This window comes from Gymnoscopelus braueri, assembly GCF_963280865.1.
Source record: "Gymnoscopelus braueri genome assembly, chromosome: 1".
NCBI classification, from domain to species: Eukaryota; Metazoa; Chordata; class Actinopteri; order Myctophiformes; family Myctophidae; genus Gymnoscopelus; species Gymnoscopelus braueri.
Window position 1 is genome coordinate 33,733,291 of NC_137603.1, and position 22,421 is coordinate 33,755,711.

At 39.9% G+C, this 22,421-nt stretch overlaps 2 protein-coding genes across 4 annotated transcripts; one reads left to right on the forward strand and one right to left on the reverse strand.

The window, feature by feature from the left end:
* Window positions 1-701: 701 nt before the first annotated feature.
* kiaa0895l lies at window positions 702-9,521 on the forward strand. Of its 2 annotated transcripts, XR_013933086.1 has the most exons (9): window positions 702-937; window positions 2,001-2,716; window positions 3,056-3,194; window positions 4,513-4,656; window positions 5,559-5,691; window positions 5,988-6,293; window positions 6,443-6,540; window positions 6,776-7,379; window positions 7,482-9,521. XR_013933086.1 is itself a non-coding variant. In XM_080427080.1 (8 exons), exons 2-8 carry the CDS (start codon window positions 2,076-2,078, stop codon window positions 6,935-6,937), a joined length of 1,623 nt encoding a protein of 540 aa, XP_080283206.1. In that variant the 5' UTR covers window positions 702-937; window positions 2,001-2,075; the 3' UTR covers window positions 6,938-9,521. The 2 variants fall into 2 exon arrangements, 1 of the variants encoding a protein (XP_080283206.1); XM_080427080.1 differs by having other exon boundaries at window positions 6,776-9,521.
* Window positions 9,522-10,303: 782 nt separating this feature from the next.
* csnk2a2a (casein kinase 2, alpha prime polypeptide a) lies at window positions 10,304-21,364 on the reverse strand. 2 transcript variants are annotated; one of them, XM_080427092.1, is made up of 13 exons: window positions 21,152-21,364; window positions 18,780-19,123; window positions 16,995-17,106; window positions 16,760-16,861; window positions 16,557-16,607; window positions 16,302-16,361; window positions 15,681-15,764; window positions 14,774-14,884; window positions 14,528-14,629; window positions 14,184-14,284; window positions 13,858-14,006; window positions 12,839-12,927; window positions 10,304-10,679 (listed from the first exon to the last, which is right to left on the reverse strand). In XM_080427092.1, the coding sequence occupies exons 2-12, from the start codon at window positions 18,881-18,883 to the stop codon at window positions 12,854-12,856; spliced, it is 1,050 nt and encodes a 349-aa protein (XP_080283218.1). In that variant the 5' UTR covers window positions 18,884-19,123; window positions 21,152-21,364; the 3' UTR covers window positions 10,304-10,679; window positions 12,839-12,853. The 2 variants fall into 2 exon arrangements, with proteins under 2 accessions (XP_080283218.1, XP_080283219.1); XM_080427093.1 differs by lacking the exon at window positions 21,152-21,364 and adding an exon at window positions 19,237-19,362.
* Window positions 21,365-22,421: the final 1,057 nt, after the last annotated feature.

The window sequence follows — 22,421 nt, forward strand, 5'->3', positions numbered from 1 at the left end:
CAAGGATGAGTTTTTTTTTCTTCAAGTTTGTTCCTGGCTCTAATCTTTCACAGAAGAACAATGGGAAAAGACAATGGACTCAGTCATATACAATTCATGAGGCTTTAATTTTTAATTATGTGTTATAATTTTGAAGAGAAATGTATCAATGGGAAATTTCCTTTTAATTATAATCTGAACCTTGATGAATGATCTATAAATTATGACATTTCAATAGACACATCAAATATCCTAATATTTTCTGAGAAATCCTGAGGTGGTCTGCTGCTACTATCATGTGTAATAAGTGGAATTATGGAATGTAAAATAGCAGTTTACTTTAAAGAGCGCCTTTATTCGGAAATTCCACTACGGCGCCCTCTACAGATCTGGTCAATATAAATGACCATTGACCAGATCTGTAGAGGGCGCAGTGGAATAAATACAATACTTTCCGCCTGACGAACATATTTTATTTTCTGCCCAAAAAGTGTATTATTCAGAGAAGGTGGAGTCCTGAGAGGCTTCCCACCGTGGAGAATAGACTTTCAACAACACAAATGTGCCTTTGTTTCGCCGGTGAATAGCGGATTTTCGGTCTATGAGCAGAGCAGCGCGACTGGCAGAGCGTTAGAACTCACTATCGCTCTGTACCAGAACTAGGACAATATAACGGGCGCTGGCTGGGCTGTGATTTCTGATGCTGGGCCTGGATGGGGGGGTCATAATAATGCGTAATGACGCACCACAGCGTCACCACGGCACGCTGATCTTTGCCAGCGCGTCATTTCTTCCAACACAATCCCTGCTTCCTTACCGGGCCGAGCCATCCGGTCCATTCAGAACCTCAACCACCACAACCAGACCAGTAACCGTTATTATTCAACACGTTACAACACCGGCTAACGGTCGTAATGAATCAAAGACGAGCTTGAACGGACAGATCTGACGCTGCAAGGTAAGAACTATTTGAATAAGAATCCAAAGAACATGATTCATTTCCATGAGGATGGGTTTAACTTATGGATCCCCCCCCCCAACTACAACGAGTCATTATAAAGTGACTTGAATGAATAGCATGAAAAGATGTCATGCTATTGTGTGCATGGAATGGGTTGATAATAAAATAGGAAAAATGTGTTGTTTTGATTATAAGTTATTATTATATTATAAGAGTAACATGAAAGGTGGGCATCAAAGAAGAGTGGGCACCTCTGTTAAATTGGCTATTCTTTCCAAAATAAAACATTTGACAAATGTTTTTAAGTAGAGTAAAGCATACATGATTAGAACATGCTTAAACATTCGACAATTAAGGTCTAATATTTCTATAATTGCTACAAATTGCTACAAAACCTGTATGACATTTTTGGACATAACAAGAAGTTGAAGGATAAAATTAAGTCTGATAATGATGCACCATGCATGTTCACATCATACTTTACATTATACTTAAGACCATTTTTCAAATATATATTTTTCTTTAACATTTTGGACAAAATAGCCAATTTTACATCAAGGTGCCCAGATGTCCCTAGTGCCCACCTTTCCTGTATCAGTCAGCTACCATCACAATATTTTGTGGCTAGCATGGATAGTTTTATGTTGGTTTAGACCTTTTCATTCTAAATGGGTCCAAGTTTATGTCCTGTTAGAGTGTTTGTGAATAGCCTATGAGTTATTGAAACCCCTTAACAGGCGTGCCATAAGTTATGGACAGTTGAGCACACTGGTTAAGGCTTCAATAATTAAGGGCGTAACCACAACCTCTATTCTAATGTTATTAAGCAGTGACAATGAATGGAAACACTGCAGACACACACGCACACGCACGCGCACACACACACACACACACACACACACACACACACACACACACACACACACACACACACACACACACACACACACACACACACACACACACACACACACACACACACACACACACACACACACACACACACACACACACACACACAAGCATAACCACAACAACAATACATCTTGTCTATCCACAGTGTCGGGTGTGGAGACAGGGTGGTCTGGTGGTGGTGGTGGTGGGTGGTGGCGGTGGTGGTGGTGTTTCGGTGGTGATGGTATTGGACTCAGGCGAGGGCTGTATGGATCAGGTTGAGTGTGAAGATGTTGGGAGAAGCAGCAGGAAGGGCGTATTGGAGGCAGAAGAACGTGAAGCAGGTCCACCTGAAACCACCACCAGAAGCAGCACGACCTCCAAACCTCGGGCCAAAGTCAAAAGCGGCACCAAGAAGGAGAAGACACCCCACAACGGACTCCCACCGGACCAGACGGAGCCCAAACCGGACCGGGCCCAGGTGGTGGAAAAGAGGGCATCAAAGAGTGTGGCTACCCCCAGACCGCCCCTCCGTCGGCCCCTCAGCCTCGAGGTGACTCCTCGGTACCTTCGAGGATCCCAGGAGCAGATGGCGGACAGTCGTGTCCTCCAGCCGCCCTGGCGTAGCGCTGGTGCTGCGGCCCCCTCGCCACCGGCCCGCAGTCTAACCAGTCCCAGCCTGGGCCCTGGAGGTCCTCCTGGGGCCCCTGGCCGCTGGATGCGCCGCAGTGAGAGCACCTGCTCAGTTAACTACTCCCTGGGTCTCCGGGCTAACAGAGGGCTAATGCGACCTGCCACTTCCCTGCCACACATCGCCAAGGGAGTAGGATCCACCCCGCTGCCATCACCCTCCAGCAGGCCCTGTCTACTGGTGGCACTAAGGTAGGGCTGCAACTATAGATTATTTTCTTAGCGATTATTCTGCCAATTGCTTTCTCCCTTAATCTAATAACGAGAAGTCAGTTTTTTTGGTTTAATTATATATATTAAATATTTATCTATTGAAAAAATGTAATCTATATATATAGGCCTACATAGGATATATACTTTTTTCATAATTGACTCAATTGATTATCACTATTTCTAAAAAATGTTGAGGGGAAAAGCAACATTTAAAATGTTCCCCTGAAATAGATTGTTTTAATTAAAATCAATTATCAATTATTTTTTCTAATTGATTAAATCGATTAGTTCGATTAACTGTTGCATCCCTACACTAAGGCCCCTGAACCTGGCGCAGGAGAAGGAGACATTCTTCCAGTCAGACTACAAGTATGAACCTCAGTTTGAGTATTCGCAACCCGAGCCCACAAGTGTGCTCGAGAAATACAAGGAGGGTTCAGGTCTCTTCCTTGAACAGGTATGAAAACAATGTTCTGCTTTGAAGATCTCAGCTGGTGCTGAGCAATAAGCTCTGTGCATAATCTCTATATCTATTCCCTCTTCCGGTAAAAAATGTCCAGCTTTATTTGATTGGAAACACATCATGTCACCATCATATGTGTTTCTGGTTCAAATCTGCCAAATACGGGACTACTGTTATAGGGCATAGCATTTTGTGGTGCCACACATTGAAAACCCATTCATTTTCCCCATTCGGTTCTTAAGACTGACGTCATTTTGTAGTCCGACGTCACGTCTGGGTCCAAAAGGCACCAGCGCCGTCCACTCTTCATTGTAAACAAACATGTTGGAACCCGTAAATCTTTTTACAATAACCTCCTTTTTCAGAAATGAACCATTGAGGGTTAATAAGGGTCTTAATGCTAATATCATAGACAGTAAAAAGTAGGCTAATATATATATTTATATTTGTATTTATTTATTATTATTATTATTATTATTAACATTATAATATATATTTTTTATATTTATTTATATATATATATTTATATATATATATATGTATATAAAAAAACGATTTCCTCTTCTTTTTGTCGTTGCCAGGAAAGCGGTAGAATGACACTTTAGTCGTTATTTTAGTCTCAGATCTGTTAAAACAGCGAGGGACACAGCACTGCGCATATTGGGAAAATACACACTTGGACCCGGAAGTTATTCTAGCGGGGTGCAACGTCACGTCTTAACAACCGAATAGAGATTTCAAAAAATATTTATATAAATTATTTTAAGCCTGGAACCAAGCCCCCCAGGCTCCTGGTGAATCATGACCATAATTATTTTTTTATTCTGTGTCAAAATAATATTTGAATATTTAACTATATTATGTACTATATTTAATTATATTTAATATTATTTTCGACAAAATGGCCACCACTGCTATGCCCTATACACAAAAATATGAGATTCATCGGCCAAACATCCAACAGCCATACTTGATATATTCAGCAATTCTCTAATCTTACTTAACTGCACAATTAAACAGAGTAGCAACTACTACAGTATATGCATTATTTATGTTATTTGATTCATTTAGATTTCTGTATAACAGACAATATAGAGATAATATCGAATGAAAATGGTCTCCGAATGGACTCAATTACAGAATAGAAACTTTTCCCTTACACTTTGCAAATGTACATTGAAAATAAAAAAGCTTCAGTATTCATCATTCATTAAAACATATCCTCCATTTCAGAGAATTTGCCTGCTCAAATCTCATCATTATGCCTAGTTGTGACCCAGTAACTCACATCTGCTTGTGCCCCATATTCTAGGCAGTTGGAATCATGGAATGTGTACTGAGGAAGTTTGGCAACTATGAGAACTTTGAGGAAGTGACTGGAGGCAGTGTACTACCTAAAAGCCGAGTGTGGGCCGCTGCACGCAAGTACCTGCAGAAGGAGAACTGTGTGGGAGAGGTGAGTGTGTTCATGAGTGTTCAGTGGTGTAAAGTAACTAAGTACATTTACTCAAGTACATGTACTTAAGTACAATTTTGAGGTACTATTACTTTTCTGGAGTATTTCCAATTGTCTATACTTTTAATTCTACTCCACTACATCTCAGTGGCAAATATTGTACTTTTACTCCACTACAATTATTTTAGTTACTAGTTACTTTGTACATTTAGATTAAATCTAAATGTACTTTTTCCACCACTGTGTTGATATATTTGTAATGGAGTATAGACCAATTATTTGTTTACTAACATTGAGACTGGACGCACAGGTGATTGTTTCACGCAATCAATTCCCAACCTGTTGTTTCGGGGTGCGCTGGTTTCAGTACATCCCAACCCCCTCTTGTGTGTTGGCTAGTGAGGCGCGTCCTAGCGAGACCTGACAGAATGGGTTTCATTGCGCACATACTGGTTGCACGCATACTGGTTCTTATCAGTGTGACGTTGTCTGTTAAGGGGTCTATTGGCTTGTCAGTAGCAAAACAATGTTTTCCTTATTTTTTTTATAAAATGCACAATAACCAGCAAGTCTTCTAACGTGCAAACACATTAGATTACCGGTAAATCACTTGAGGAGAGAGGACACATAGTTGAGCAGAAAGTTATGGCAAATATATTTGAATATTATGCATAGCATTAAAAAAATTAATGCCACAAAACCTGCAAGTACAACAGGAAAGCACATGTAATTTTCCACTTGTTTAAGCACAACTCAGCTTTACATGGTTTAGCATGTTTTGAATTATATCTATTAGAACTCTTATCTCTGCGACACATTTTGAAAGGAAACTGTAGTACTCTAACAAAGCGATTGCTGTTTGTGATGATGCTCATTAATTAAAGCACTGATACTGCCCCCAGGTGGTGGTGTGTCTATCTGACGAGCTGCTCTCTCAGGCTGTGATGATGGTGGAGAGATGTCGACCCACTCTGACTATAAACCTGGCTGGAGCTCGCCAGCACTGGCTGGAGGGGATGCTGAGACATGAAATAGGTACAATACATACATACTGTACAAACAGTACATGCATAACAAAAAATATAAAATACTACGGCTAATCTCAACTAATAAGATGATAATTGAATTAAATTAAGGGTAACATATCAAATCCAAGTCACTCTTCACAGAATATAAAACACCTTTAATAAAGAGCTGGAGCATGATGGAAAAATTAAAAGAAATGTCTCAACGTATTTTGGCCCTGGGTGTGAACTAGTGATTTTATATGCTACACTTAGTTTATAAGTACAGCTCATCCTCTTAATTGTAAATGCCATCCCTCATCCTAGGCACTCACTATCTGCGCGGGGTAAACAACAACCTCCAGCCGTGGGCCACCGCAGTGGGCCGGAAGAAGTTTGGCCTCAAACCGGCCAATCCCACAGAAGAGGGCTTGGCCAGTTTGCACAGCGTGTTGCTACGGAAACAGCCTTACCTGTGGCGCGCAGCTCTCCTGTACTACACGGTGTACCATGCAGCCAGTATGGGCTTCAGCCAGCTATTCAGTCACATTGGCCGCTTTGTCCAAGACCCAGACGTGCGCTGGGAGTATTGTCTGCGTGCCAAGAGGGGACAGACGGACACTTCGGAGCCAGGTAACATGAATGTTAATACACTAACACTCCTGGTAACATTAATTAAGCTGCTTTTAAAAATTATTTGAAGAAAATGAACTGAAAGATTCAGTGAGCCTGTTGCCTCATTTTATTATTCTCATATAATGTGCATGGATTGTTGTCTTAAGGTTGCTTCAGTAAAGACCAGGTCTACCTAGATGGAATCCTCAGGATCCTTCGGCTTCGAAAGACCATTGACTTCAAGATGTTGACCTCTTTGGGGAAGGTTAGTGTCAATACTACCATTCTCTACCACACTGGCAAAATGAGGAACAGTTTAAATTACCTATTTTATGTTTTGGCTATTCGAAAAGCTCACAACACGTCGCAACACAACGCCTTGTGAGCTCAAAATCTTTGTGAGCACAAAATTGGGGGGAAAATGTTTGTCTCTATCAAAATGACTACCATTGTTACCATTGTGGTGGACATGGCTCAAACCTGATTCCTGACTCTGACAGGTATCCTTTGAAGATGTAGAAAGGCTCCAGCACCTGGCTGTGTTTCACAGGACCAGAATCCCACACTTTATGCAAGACCAGGAGCGCTACCTGGAGCACCTCGACCACATAGTTGCAGTTAACGAACTGGATGATGCACAGCTGCAACATCTACTACCATGATCCTGCCAGTATCCCTGCTACACCTGCAACATCGACTACCATGACCTGGCCACTGTCCCCGCTACACCTGCAACATACTATGATCCTGCCAGTATCCCTGCTACACCTGCAACATACTATGACCCTGCCAGTATCCCTGCTAGATCTGCAACATAAACCAGTAGTTATCAACCTTTTCAGGCCGCAACCCCCCAAATAATCATATTTGAACTGGGGACCCGCCATCCTGACAAGCAACTTGGAATTGTAGGAGTTGAGGCATTACATTTAGTTTGACTCGGTTCCACAGATAAGTATTGTGCTTGTAGATCGGCTATTTTTTTGCCTCTTTCTTATATTATTTGACAATTCGGCCAATGTTTATAGTAAAGTTAGTTTTTTTGGGGGTATTAGAAAGGTCTTAAAAGTCCTAAAATTGACACTTTCTCTGACATCTGTCCGGGTCCGGACTCACAGGTTGAGAACCACTGACATAAACCATGACCCTGCCACTGTCCCCGCTACAGCTGCAACATATACTACCATGACCCTGCCACCGCTATAGCTGCAACATATACTACCATGACCCTGCCACTGTCCCCGCTACAGCTGTGACATATACTACCATGACCCTGCCACTGTCCCCGCTACAGCTACGACATATACTACCATGACCCTGCCACTGCCCCCGCTACAGCTACGACATATACTACCATGACCCTGCCACTGTCCCTGCTATAGCTGCAACATATACTACCATGACCCTGCCACTGTCCCCGCTACACCTGCAACAACACAAGCCATCCATGTGTAAAGAAAATGAAGCTGCCAATTGTCTGCAAATGGACGGTATCTGAGCATAGATCATTTGGCATTCTGAATATCATAAGACATATACTGTATAACCAATGCTTTATTTGTACACTTTTTAAAACTTGAATCGTATAAACTATGGGCTTATACAGGTACATTATTTATATACATACATATACATTACACACAGTCCCCTAGGTACAAGTGTAGGTCATCTATGTCCGATGCATGTCTGTGGATTTTTCACCAGGCCGAGTGTCGAGGCCAAGCCTTTACTGTCACCATGAAGTTACCTCAACACTGCAACCCGAGGATGTAACCCGCATTATACAGTACATGTAGAAAGCTGTGTGCACATGTCATAAATACCACTGCATCCAATGTCTTGTACAGTTTTCAAACATTCATATAGTCATGTATTTAATCCATGCAAGTGTTTTGTGAATGTTTTTGTTTTTTGTTTTATTTGTTTTCAGAAAACAACTGAATGTGTATGGTATTAGCTTTATACCTTTTGCAGAGTACATTGTTTTATGCCTTAAGCCTAATCTATACTGTTACATGGCAGTGTTACTAGCCAGAAATGACAGATTTTCCAGCTAAAAAAAGAAAAAAAAGATTGAAAATCTGTTATTTTCTGCAATCAACACTGTACCTATGACAAAATATAGATTAAGCCTAATTTATACTCTGTAGTACGTAGTGTCACTTGCCTAAAAGAAAATATCAATAAGCTAATGAGTGACGCATTCTTAGCTTGTAGATCTGTTCTTTTTGGCAAGTGACCCCATTGTGCGAGGAAGTATAAATGAAGCTTTTGGCTTCCGATTATTTGGACTTCACCAAGGACCTCTCAATTTAAGAACCCAGGGAAAATATCAACTGAGACCTCGACTCTCGAATATCAAGTGCCAATGGACTCAGTCAAGTATTAAAAATGTACATTGTGTGTTGCTAATAAGATAATCAGCTTTGTAACTGTAATCTTAAGATGTCCTTGGTGGTCTTCGATATCAACTGTGGTCACCTGTCCCCATGCTGTTTCCATGGGAACCAAATTTTATTTTGTAATTATGTGACAAGCAGCTGAAGATAATTTGCTACATGGTTTTAACATACCGTCATGCCTGTAAAACAGGCGTTCCAAAGCTGACCTTTCACCAACCATACATTAGCTTCCTCATTTGCCTTTGATGGGTTTAGAACTCATCTGCTGTAGTGAGCTATGTATTTGTAAACTGCATTTTAATGTATTTATTACTTGTCAGTGAGGGCATTCGTTTAATGGCTTGGGCTAATAAGCACTGATTTGAGTTAATCTTGAGGTTGATGGCCAACCTCAAGACCAACACAGTAAAATGTGAAGAACAGTAATGGCCACCGTTTCTGTTTTGATGTCCAACAACTAGATGATGTACAAAATGTGACAATTTGTGCAGAAATATTGCATTTTAAAAGTTATATGTGGCATTTCAAAAGTATTTATTCTGCTTTGTTTACAATTTAACCCTGTGAAAAGCAGATATACTTTCAATTTTGATTGAGTTGTGATGCTGACCTCACTGGCTTTGACCAGGCAAGTGACAAGCCTTAACGAATGCACCCTTTTGTAATGCACGAATGTTGCACAATGTCTTATGTTCTGGAAATCAACTCGACTTTCCAGTTTATTTATTAAAAGCAAAAGTTCACACTTGCTGCACTGATCACTCTGAACATTTTTCAACGCACTAAGTCAGGTTTGTCACTGTAGAACCCTAGATGTTTTGTACCACAAACATGATCTCAGCAATCTCTCCTCTGTGTACATTATTGTATATCTCTGTTCTGTAGTAGACAACCCCCAACAACTCGGAGGACTTCCATCCAGTTTTCAAAATCAGTAGTACACAAGTCAGAAACCAGGATCAAAAGTAAAACATTTAATTGGACCAACACTTGCTTGTTTGTGGATTATCCATTATAAATGGATAGTTTGGCTAAATGTAAAGAGTATAAGTAAATGATGGGCCCTATTTTACTCCCAACAAAGCTGGCATGTAGCACAAGTGTCATTGCTAGTTACATCAGAGGCATTTGTCATTCTCATGCCCAGCGCCCACGTTGTGCAAGTGCCAAATGCATTTGCACCCAACTGTGCACCCATGGGCATGTTGGTCATAAAATGAGGCATGGTCAGGCAAATTGTTGGTGGAGTGAGAATAGTCAGAAAGCGACTGCAGCGTAGACCAGATTAGACCAGGTCTAATAGCCTGGTGCAGTCCCCACGCAGTATTTCCTGTGCTGTGCGGGGACAATATTGGGTTTTTTTCATTCATTAATTCACTTCAGAGGTAGCTGCAAAATATATGAAAATGTATCAAAGTGGCATTTGCAACATCAGCCTAGCATATCTTCTTATAGTGACATTTAACCATAGAATCAAGAAGCCTAATTTGTATTTCATACCAAAGACAAATATAATGTTATTCAGAATATCATCCTTTGATGTCAGTAGTCAGCCATTCCTATAAAATATGCTTATCTATTCTATACATCATTTCAATTTAATCAATACCAACAGTCAAACACGCATACATTTAAATAAAAATGGTTTATTCTCTTTCAATATAGCATTTGTTCTATCCATAGCAGAAAAGAGCCTCCATGTCACTCAGTGCTATTACCTGGAATTGGATCTCAGGTCACCACAGCGTCTTAATGACGAACACACATCTTACAGCACAACACCGGCTTGATACGGATCCAACAATAGTCACTTTGCTCTTTTAAAAACAAGTTGAAGGTAGTGGTGGGGGAGGGGTGGTGACTGACCAAGCGGCACCAATCAATCCCCCCAGGTTGTGTTTAGGTTGAACCTTGTGTTTGATCTTACTCCAGTATGGCTGTTGATGTGAGGCCGACGTTTCTGCCACCAAAAGGTCACAAGTTGAGGTAACAAAGGTTCTCCCTGAATAGATGGGGGAGGGGGGGGGGAGGATTAAACAACAAATACATCTTTTTGCATCTTTATATACATTCTAGGAACTCTAAACTGTATACTACTAATCAACAAATACATCTTTTTGCATCTTTATATAAATTCTAGGAACTCTAAACTGTATACTCTGTGTAGAGAAGGTACAATTCTAAACTGTATATTCTATAGATTCTCGATCCCAGGGAAGGTGCAATACTAAACTGTATATAGAACACTATGCATTAGTCTATGGTCACTCACCACACTTCCGTGAGATTTTTGACTTACTAGTAGAAGTACCATATATCTGTATTTTAACTTTAATTATTTACCTTTTATTACCTACATTTTGTATTTTATGTTGGACATGACTTGTTGCAGTCAGCTGCACCAATATTTCACTGCTCAGAGTTACTCAGTATGTGACAGATAAAATCTTAATTATTTATATCATTATTGGTACAGTGAGCTTAAGTTCCGAAGTAGATTTAACACTTATGCCGGTAGATATGACATGACATGTCCTGATATAAAAGTTGATCGATTGTGCCATTATTATCACTTATGTATGTCTGTGCATATTTCATTCCAGTCCATCAAATAATCAGTTCAGAGAGTTGTAGTGATAGTTTTTGTTTTTGCCTGGTGTACCAGCTACCTCTGCATGAACGGTGTGGTTTTACAACGGCTGCTGGCTACTTGTAAATTACTTGATTGTAAAGCATGTAATATGTACTCCATACTAGAACCATATGCAGGGCTATCACCATAACCTCACCACTGCAGTGTCATAAAACCAAACACTAGAGCACGATTTCATTTCATATAAGCATACCGGCCGTATAGCTCATACATGTTATAAAGACTTCATGTGAGTGGGACGTTTTTCCAGTCAATGGTGTGTTGATAAACCTTGCAAAACAGTTCCAATCGCAAAAGATAATTTGGATAATGCTTTTGGCATGTAATGTTTTGTTTAAAATGTATGCTGCTGATGATTCATAAAGATCATGATTCATTTTGACACTGTTCTGGGTTGTTCCGGGCTAAACCTACAGTCATGTACACATGTAAAGGAAGGCACAGAAGCGAGACAGGATTTCTGCTAAGGAGAGAGACGGATAGTCTACGGACAGACAATTCTAAATTGTTAACATGTTCACAAATCACATCTGTGTCAATACATGACATCCCCTTTTGTGTGTCTGGATTCCATCCATGTTCGTGAAACAAATGGTCCACTCAATGCAATGACGACAGTTCAGTTAGTCTAACGGATATCATGAAGACAGCGTCAGAAATGCTGGCATGCAAGGTTGGCCATAAGGAAAAAAACATGTCACGGGATTATGCAGTGTTAAGTCACGCTGCAACCATAAATGTATACGTATATTCTCATCTAATCCTGGCACCAAATTACAATATTTGTAAAATATTTCAATTCCAGATGTTCTCTGTGCACTGCAACTTTGGCATAGTCATATAAGATTTCTCTATTATTATTATTTAAAAAAAGGCTTTTCTACCTTTATCGATAGTATAGTAGAGAATGACAGGAAACGGGGAGAGTGCCACGCAGCAACGGTCGTCGGGAACGGGACGCGAACCCGCGACACGCCGTCAGGCATTAGAGCCTATGTGGTATGCGCCTGGACCGCTAGGCCAGCGGGCGCCCCCTCATATAATATTTTAACTATGGGACCGTCTAGACTGAGTGGGGAGTGCAACATGATGAGTGTTGGGAGACTGCTTCATCACATGAAGATAATTTAAAACTTTATTAAAAGGAAGGTTGGTCTAAATAAAGGCAGTTAAAAATAGGTTGTAGTACCACGAGCTGCGGTGTTGACCCACTTACATTCTAACCACGACGGTCCTAACCAGACGTACTCGATATACACCGCTACATACAATACACATAGCCGCAATGTATTGAACGATTACACTTAAGTGTCTTCTTACATACAAATATTGAATATTTTACAATCATAGATTCTTCCTAAAAGTTAGTCCCACACACATCAAAGTAGCCCATATTATTATAGTATCAATGAGCACAGATTGTTCAAACATATTGAAGAGTATATATTATATCAGGTATATATTCAATTAGGACACCTGAACAACAAGAAAAGTGTTAAATGCATTACCTCCTATTCTTCTCATCATGTTGCATTGGAGCCGCTTATTGCCTTTGTGCCGTCCGTGTTTGTGTTTGCTTGTTCTTTCAACACAGGATCTGCAGGGAAATACACAATCGTCACCAGTGCGTTCATCCACAATAACACAACCCTCATCGGGTTTGTTCAAGTAAGAATGGCATAAAATACATTCCACCCTCAATTAATCATTAATTAATTCCAATGACACAGAAACAACAGAGAAACAAGTCAATAAATCTACCATATATATTTAAGTAAAATTACTGTAAATGCTCATCACGTTCTCTAAACAGACATCTGGATGTCTTAATGTTGCTTGATGTTTTATCCAAATCTTAGCTTTTCATATTATAATATGCAACAAAGCCCAGCATTCACATTTTAGTGAAGTTGTACATAGCACTTATAAATACTTACATGATACATTACAAAAGCTATTATTTGATTACTAAAATGTAATCAGTTCATCCTTAAATATTTACCAAACATTTTACATGACCAATGTGTTGTGTGACAGACATGACAGTAATAGTATCATGTCATTTGTGTTCATTTTAACATTTCTTTGGGCAATTAAAAAATAGCAGATATACAAGCTCATATGAGCTTGTAGAACTGCTATTTTTGAAAAATCTGTGGAAATCTTGGAATATAAATATATTTTTTAAAGCGAACATTTGTAAAATATTTAGTTCTAGGGAGCCCCCAGAAGAAAAGACTCGAGTTACAAATGTCCTGCTCAAAAAAAATAACATGATTAAAAAAAGAAAATGCAGATCTACAAGCTCATAGCCCGGCACTCAGTGCCGCGCTATAAGCTTGTACATTTGCTATTTTTGAATAGCCAAATAAAATGACATAGATGCGTTCCTGGATTGAATGGGTTAATAGACAGGCAAATATAACGCTCAATTTATACTGTGCGTGATGCTGCCGCTAGCTGAAAATAACATAGCTGCAAAGTCGTTCATCCACAGTATAAAATGAGGCATGAGCGTGACACTAACAGAAGTATGGGTGTTGCATGGCCTCTGCGGCTGTCAGCCTCTGCTGGTGGTCGTAACGTAGCAGCTTGTCCAGCAGATCCAGGGCCTCTGGGCTCACCAGGTGCTGGTTCTCTGTCTGGACAAAATGCTCCCAGCGTTTCCTGGTCTGCCTGGACACACACAGTGAAAACAAGTGACACTGGAGTCAATACCACAACTTCCCCTTTGAACTTCAGGGGTTTCAAACTGAATTCTCCATGTAAAGATTTTTGAACTAAGCAGAGTTTGCTAATAAAAAAAACAATGTGACAGCACAATGATATTTTGGTTTCTTGTCGTCTACTTACTGGCCAAGCAGGTCTTTGAAGCGAGTGTCCAGTTCTATGTGATACTTGTGCAAGTAGCCAAACAACTCATCTGTCCCCAGAACTTTAGCAATGCGAACCAGCTAAAACAAGAATGACAACAGAAATGCAAAATGCTTGGAGACAAAAAAGAAAAAGAAAAAAAAAAAGAAAGAAAAGGAAATCTAATAACATATTCTGTATGTACACGTGACAACTACCCATACCAACCAACCAAACATGAGAATAATATATCATCTTCTAGGGCCAACACGTTTTACATGACATCTACTTATTTTTTAATACAGTCTCCATTTAGTGTGTAATAATAATAATAATAATATTACCTGGTCATAGTTGTCCTGTCCATGAAAGAAGGGCTCCTTCAGGAAGATCATGCTGGCCAGCATACAGCCTAGACTCCACATATCCAAACTATAGTCATACATCTGGAAAACACCAAAGTGAATAATGTAAGAACAGTCTGGACTACACTATAATATATACCGTCTTCTGTTGGTTAAAATATATATCAACATGCAAAACGAGTATGTTTCTGTACAAAAGATGATGTATGGTAGCATGTACTGTACCTGATAGTCGACTAGCAGCTCGGGGCCTTTGAAATAGCGAGAGGCGACCCTGACGTTGTATTCCTGAGCGGGATGGTAGAATTCTGCCAGACCCCAATCTATGAGACGCAACTGGGACAGAGGAACAGACGCACATTAACCTTATTTCCACTATAGGCCACAAGGGCTAACTGGTGCAGGCAGGCTCAAATGACTCCCCAAAAACTCTAGGTCAGATGTTTAACCCATTAAGACCGGGAACGCATCTGTGTAATCACTTTAACCATGTCTTATACTTTGGCTATTAAAAAATTGCAGATATACAAGCTCATAGCTTGAGCACTCAGTGCCACACTATGAGCTTGTAGATCTGCTATTTTCTTTAAATCATGAAAATTTGCGCAAATCTTTGAATTAAGTTTTTTCTTTTTGCGAACATTTGTAACTCAAATCTTTGCTTCAGGGGGGTCCCTGGAACAAAATATTCTGAGATGGGGCTCGGCGGCCAAATACATAATTTTGGGGGGGTCCTTGACATGAAAAGGTTTGAGACCACTGATATAGCAACATATGCGTTTTAAAATAAAACTGTTAGGATTTAGAAGACATTTTTAGAATCGTCCTCAGGTCTTAATGGGTTAAGATATCCTATCATTCTATTGTACACTACAGAGGAGACATATTTTACATAGGCAGCACTTATGAGTGCACGCTCTCGAAACACAGAACTGGGAGGTTGTTGTGACCAGTATCGGGTGCGTATTTAAGATGACATCATGCATCGTCACTCTATCTAGAATAGCTGGAAACATCACTTTGGTGCTACAATAAATAAGTGGACAGTGTGGGAGCAGTTTTTTTGTTTCACGGTTTTCTCAGGTCCTCACATTCAGTTTCATGAAATGATTGAAATGGACAAAGATAGTACCTTTCTCATTTGGTGATCAATCATGACATTATGGGGCTTCACATCCCGATGCATGATTCCCATACTGTGACAATAGTCCAGAGCCTTTATGAGAAGACAAGACACACCCTATAGTTAATGCACTGTATTGATTGGCCAATCAATTCAATTGCATTCACAACACAACACAACACAATTTGTTACAAAGAAACACAACTTTGACACCAGACCTGAAATAAGATGACACAAGAGGTGGCATTTCCCCATCTAATCAATTATTGATTACCAAACAGCTGTACATAACTTATGAGCTATTCATAGTTGAGACTGATTGCATTTGGAAGCTTTTTCCAAAATACAATCAGTAGTATGTACATTGTCTCCCTTTTCCAGCAAAGTCACTTAATTGCAACAATATACAAGCTATAGTCAAAATGGCGGCACAAGGAAGACCACCTCCAACCACTGCAGATGTGCTAATTATATTGTATTAACACACTCTACCACATAACTCCCAGATTGTTTCTTTAACATCAACTAGGAAATGTAAGAAATATATGAATTGACATTGAAGTTTGGCATTTTGTGGCTCATGTTAACTGTGCACACCTTTAAGTTGGCTTTATTAAGTAATGTTCTTACCTTAAGGAGCTCATACATGTAGTAACGGATATCAAAGTCTGTTAACTTCTGGTAAAGCTCCTATAAAACAGAAGTTTTTTTAATTAATGCATAGATTATTTATCAGAGTATATGTTATAAGTTCTGGCTTCTGTTCACTGCAAACTATTACTAAAGGGTTACATGTTATCTACTCATATCAGTGACTTCTGGCTTCACATAAATGGTAATACTTGTAGTAGTTTCATATGAATGATTGTTGCCAAACATAATTACCTTAAAATCTGTGTTATTGATACACTCAAAGACAAGTGCAGGTGTTCTGGACTGCAAAAAGAGATAACGGAATGATTAATTTATGAAAATAGCAGATAGATATTATCACTTCCCAGAACATAAGTGAGAATGAAATTCAGCAGAAACGGAATATGACATGATACTGCAACATGCCCTAAAGGACACAAACTATGTCAACTTACCACAGGATCCTTGACGGTATCTACCAGGCGAATGATATTGGTTCCCCCACGCAGGTTCTCAAGGATCTTTATTTCACGTTTGATCTTCTTCTTCTTGACGGGCTAAAAACAATTAAAGTTTACATCAGGAATTCACCATATTATAATAGATAAATGGCTTACTACATAGTTGACCCTAAGATCACAAATGGTTTGATAATAATCATAACAAACCACAACAAATCTAGAGGCTCACCTTGAGGATTTTCACAACCACTTTCTCGTTGTTGCTCACATTTATGGCTTCAAAGACCTCACTGTATTTCCCTCGACCCAACTTACGCACCAACTGATAGTTGTCTTGATTGCTGGAAGCAAGAATGAATCACATATTATTATTATTATTATTATTATTATTATTATTATTATTATTCATAGCAGTAGTAGTAGTATTGAAAACAAACCCAACTTAGGACATCAATTATAAACAAACCTATAAAAAAGGGTTGGGCTATCATTGTAGTCTTCAGGCTGTTTTAGGCCATTAGAAAAGCAACATCCTGTGTTCAATTTGCGTGTAAGCTGTTATGCAGCAGGGATTTATACCCAGTCTCCCTCTAAACCATGGATGGGCAACCATGTCTTTAAGGGGCTTTTTGGTCGATTGCGGAGACATTTTAGTGCAGGAACACAGGAATGGCCCTGGCAGCATCTCAATGTCCAGGTGTTTAACCTGTCACTACTCAGCTACTAACAACTAGAGTTAACAAGACAGACACCAGCATTGATAATGCGTTTGGGATGAGATGCCAAGAGACAGAAGATACAAGTAATTTCCATGCAGAATGGGAAGTTAATTATTTTTTTGATTGAAAAATGTATGCATCTGTGCATCGCTGGCGAAGAGTGAATTTGGAAAGACCCTTTCTGACTTTTCTTTGTCAGAAAGGGTCTTTTCTGACAAAGACCTTTCCAAAGAAAGGTGAAAGACCACAAATGTCAAACATTGACAAAGCCGGTTGGTAAGTTATTGCGACCACTGCTCTGCAGCCTCCATGTGTGCCATGTTCTCGCCGAACACACAAAATCATTTTGGGATGGCGAGATATTCACAGCTGGCAAGGATTTGTTTCTATGGTCAACAAACTGTGATCATGGATGTAACCAACACAAGCCTTCAGTTGGCCAGGAGAACAGTGACACAAGGATGTGAGGGAACTTCGGAGGACCTCTGGGGAGAGCAGCTGTAAAGCATATCAAATCTCCTGTGTGCAGTTCTCCCTCCAGTTGGACAAGTCAAAAGACATTAAGATTTATGATGTTATTCAGCTGTGCATTTTCATCAGAATGTTGTGATGACATGAGTGCATGAGTTGCCAAGAAGGTTGTACTGATCACAAATATAACGGATCAGACGACCACCTTGTTGCCTCTTTGAGAACTGCAACCAGTAGCTACCACCCTGACTTGAATGGACTGGCAGCTGGTTCCCCAGGCAGTGCAGACTCAAAGAAACACTAAAGGGTTAAACACCACAGAACATGGTTATGTGTGAACTCTTTTGTGTTGCGCAATGGACAGCAACAGATCTGAGATTTAATTTCATGCCATCTTTCAGCACCGCAGGACTGTTTATCTTTGGTTTCATTTCATATTGAAGTCCTGTGATTGAAGTCGACTTGGATTATTAAAAACTGAGAAACGGGCTTCTTTCTTTCGTAATCTTGAATTTTAAAAACGAAGTAGCCAAGATTTGATTTCTATATGAAACAGGATCATGTGATATGATCAGCATTTTCACATAAACTATTTTCTCTTTATCGTTTGATGCACACAAGTTTTCTTCCCTGACAGTCAGAATTTGCCTCACCTTTTAAAACGGCTAAGAGATATCGTGCCCAAAAAGGTCGGACATGAGCGCACAAGTGTGAGCTTATAGATCTGCTATTTCCGGTACGTAACACGGCACACAACCAAGTATAAATCATGCATGACGTTGTACACACAACTCATCTAATTTGAGAATAACACTGGGGTGTACCTCCAGCTTGGCACATGTGCGTCGTAGTCCCAGTATTCCCGGCTCTTCTGTGTGTTGACATCGGTGTACACCCGAGCTTTACTACTGGCCGTTGAGCCGGGCATGGCGAGCCTAGGCGCTCGATGTCGAGGAGGTTGGCTCTTGGCACGGGATGGAAAGGCGGGACACACGCTGTCAGGGGTGGCTGGCTTTAAGACCTCTGTGAGAAGTTTGGCATTGGTCTGTACTGCTTTTGTCCTGAGGTGACAGAAGTCACTCGCCGTGCGGATCGTCAACGCTACGATTAAAGACCGTCTGAGTCCTCTGAGGAGCCTGTTAGGCAGGTTGAGATGGTGGCCCGCCAGCTACAAGGAGAGAGAACAGAGACATTTAATCAAAAGATGTAATAACAGGCACTCTGTGCTGCCCACGTTCATTAAGCTTAATCTATACTCAATCACACAATGGTGTCACTTGCCTGATGAAACTCTGTAAATCAGGTCTTTTGGGGCAAGCCACACCGTACTATGGAGAATAAATTAAGTGTTAGAGGGCCATGTTGACTAATCTCTTGAAACCCTATATACTTTGTTGACTGGGGTCCACCAGGGGTCTGTACTTGGTCCCCTCTACACCAGGGGTCCTCAGAGTTACTACAAGGGGTCCTCCAAATCCTTGAGTGATAGGATTCTGAGGGAGTGAGGGGAACATTAGCCAAAAATAGCCTATCTACAAGCTCACAACGCCTCGCAGCTTGTAGATCTGCTATTTATGGCAAAGAGGTTTGGTGTAGAGGGAAAAAAAGAGCTAACCAAGCACAGTTAAGTTTAGTATTGAGGCTTTAAGTGGTTAAATGTCTGATAATTACACATTAACATGAATTCATAGAGAAGCTAATGTTTAAAAAAACAAACAAAAAAAACATGAATTTGTACAACATTGATGACAAACAAGTCTATGAAGCCAACTATGAAAATCTATGAAAAGGTTTAATCTGCAACTCAGTTTTATACAATATGTAGTCCCTGGTTTACCCCTCTCTCAGCCAAGGGGCCCTTGGCCTGAAAAACGTCAAAGACCCCTGCTCTACACCTAATCACTTCGCAGAAAATAGCCGATCTACAAGTTCTTGCACTGCGAGCTGTGTAGATCTGCCGCATCTTCTGACATGCCTGTACTAGGTGCGTTAAGACAGTTAGCTGATTAGCCAACAACACTACTAGTACTACTAGTAATTCAATAACTACTAGTAGTAGTAATTGAACCTAGCTAGTAGTCAGTGATGTAAAGTAACTTTTGTGACGTAAAGTACATTTACTCAAGTACTGTACTATCTGGTACAATTTTGAGGTATTTCTACTTTACTGGAGTATTTATAATGTTCAGTACTTTTACTTCACTACATCTCAGAGGCAAATATTATACTTTTACTCCACTACAATTATTTGAAACCTTTAGTTACTAGTTACTTTGTAGATTATTATTACAAAACATACATTAGCCGCTTCAGTCCTATATACATTTAGGCCATTTAAAAATAGCCGATCTACAAGCTCACAATGAGTGGCGATGCGACGCATTGTGAGCTTGTAGATCTGCTATTTTCAAAAGGTTTATATACATTTTATACATTTGAAAATGTGTGAAATGGGACATACTGCATTATGAGTACTTTAACTTTTGTACTGATACCATTATTTTTATACTTTTACTCAAGTAAATTTTGAATTCCGGACTGTTACTTACAGAGTATTTCTGCATTGCAGTATTGATACTTTTACTTAAGTAAAAAATGTGAGTACTTTTTTCCACCACTGCTAGCTAGTAGTTCAATTACTACTACACTACAAGTAGTAGTAATTGAACCTAGCTAGTAGTTCCATTACTACTACTAGTAGTAGTAATTGAACCTAGCTAACTCGCTATGTTCAATTACTACTAGTAGTTCAATTACTATAGTAGTAATTGAACCTAGCTAGTAGTTCCATTACTACTACTACTACTAGTAGTAATTGAACCTAGCTAACTCGCTATGTTCAATTACTACTAGTCGTTCAATTACTACTACTACTACTAGTAGTAATTGGACCTAGCTAACTCACCCTAACGGCGGTTTACGCACAATCAAAACAAGCACGTGAAGTTACGCTACATAATAAGTTAGCTAACCCAGGCGTAGCACAAGGCAAAATAAAGGTGCAAAACACTCATTAAAAAAAATAAAAATAAAACACAATTATCAAGTAGGTGAAATGAATAAGGCAGAGTACGGCTTCATTTATAGCTTTTCGGTCGATAAAAATGACGTTTAAGTGAAAAAGCGGTGACATATATATATATATATATTTATAAAAAAGGGCTCGCGCTATGACGGACGGACAGACGGATGTTACCTCGCCGTGGAGATGTTGTGTGAAGAGGAAGTCCAGCAGGGTGTACTGCACCTACTGGTGACCCATCTAAACGCGTTACCGGGGTCTAATCTATGCTCTGGTTGCTTTGGTTTTCATCTAGATATATTAAATAATAACAATGGTTTATTAAAGGTTGGTTTCCATCCACCAGCAGAAGAAGAGCCGTTGGTCGTCTCTGTAGCGGTAAACATCACCCGGAAGTACTCCAAGGTTCTTCACGCACAGTAGAGAGACGTCCTGTCGGACGTGTTGCCAGATCGTGTGAGAGACATACGCAACCCAGGTCTATGAAAACAAACAAGCCCAAAATGAAGCGTTCGGCTATTTGAAAATAGCCAATCTACAAGCTCACAACGCGTCGCAATGCGGTGTGGAGCTATAAAATTATCTTGAAGAAATTTGGAAAAGTGTGGAATTATTTGGAATATATTTATTTTACATTTTTTTAACACAAATCTTGTATGGGGGTCCCGGCCTGGCATAACATATTTTCAGATGGGGGTCCGCAGACCAATTCATATTAATTTGGGGGTCCGTGACTTGAAAATGTTTGAGAAACACTGGTTTAAACAACACTAGGAAACAAGACCAAATAAGAAACTACACTTTAGAAACGAGTAGTCAAGTACCGCAACTACCAATATTTACAAGCAACTTTACAGAAGGCCAAAGTCGCTTATAATAAGCAGACATGGCAACGCGGGTCCTGTCGTATTTTAAAGTGTGGTCCGGGGGACGCTCAGGGGCCCTTGGCGGGGTTCCAGAGGGTCCCTCCTGCCATATTAGTACATTTCAGTGTATTTAAATGGTTAAAATACGCAAATTTATGTGGGCTATTTATTTATTTAGCAAAAAACACAAGTACCCTACATTCTGAAAGAAATTAGACTACGGTATAATGCTTGGGGGGGGGGGGGGGTCCAGGGGGTCCAGGGGGTCCCCTGACAAATTATTTAATGTCAATGTATTTAAATTATTAAAACACACAAACATGTAGTAGTCTATTTAATTATTTAGCAAAAAAAAACTAAACACAAGTAGCTGCACTTAGTGCATTATACTGGTGGCAGGTGGTATGATTAACCATGACTGCAAGACATTTTTCAGTTTAATGTTAGGTAATTAGTGGCTTAAGACTGTTCTAGTAGGAGGCTCTAACAGAGAAGACGTTTGTCTGTATTGTAGCCAGTGTAGCCTACATTTTTTTACTTAAGTAAAAGTATCAATAGTACTGCAATGTAGAAATACT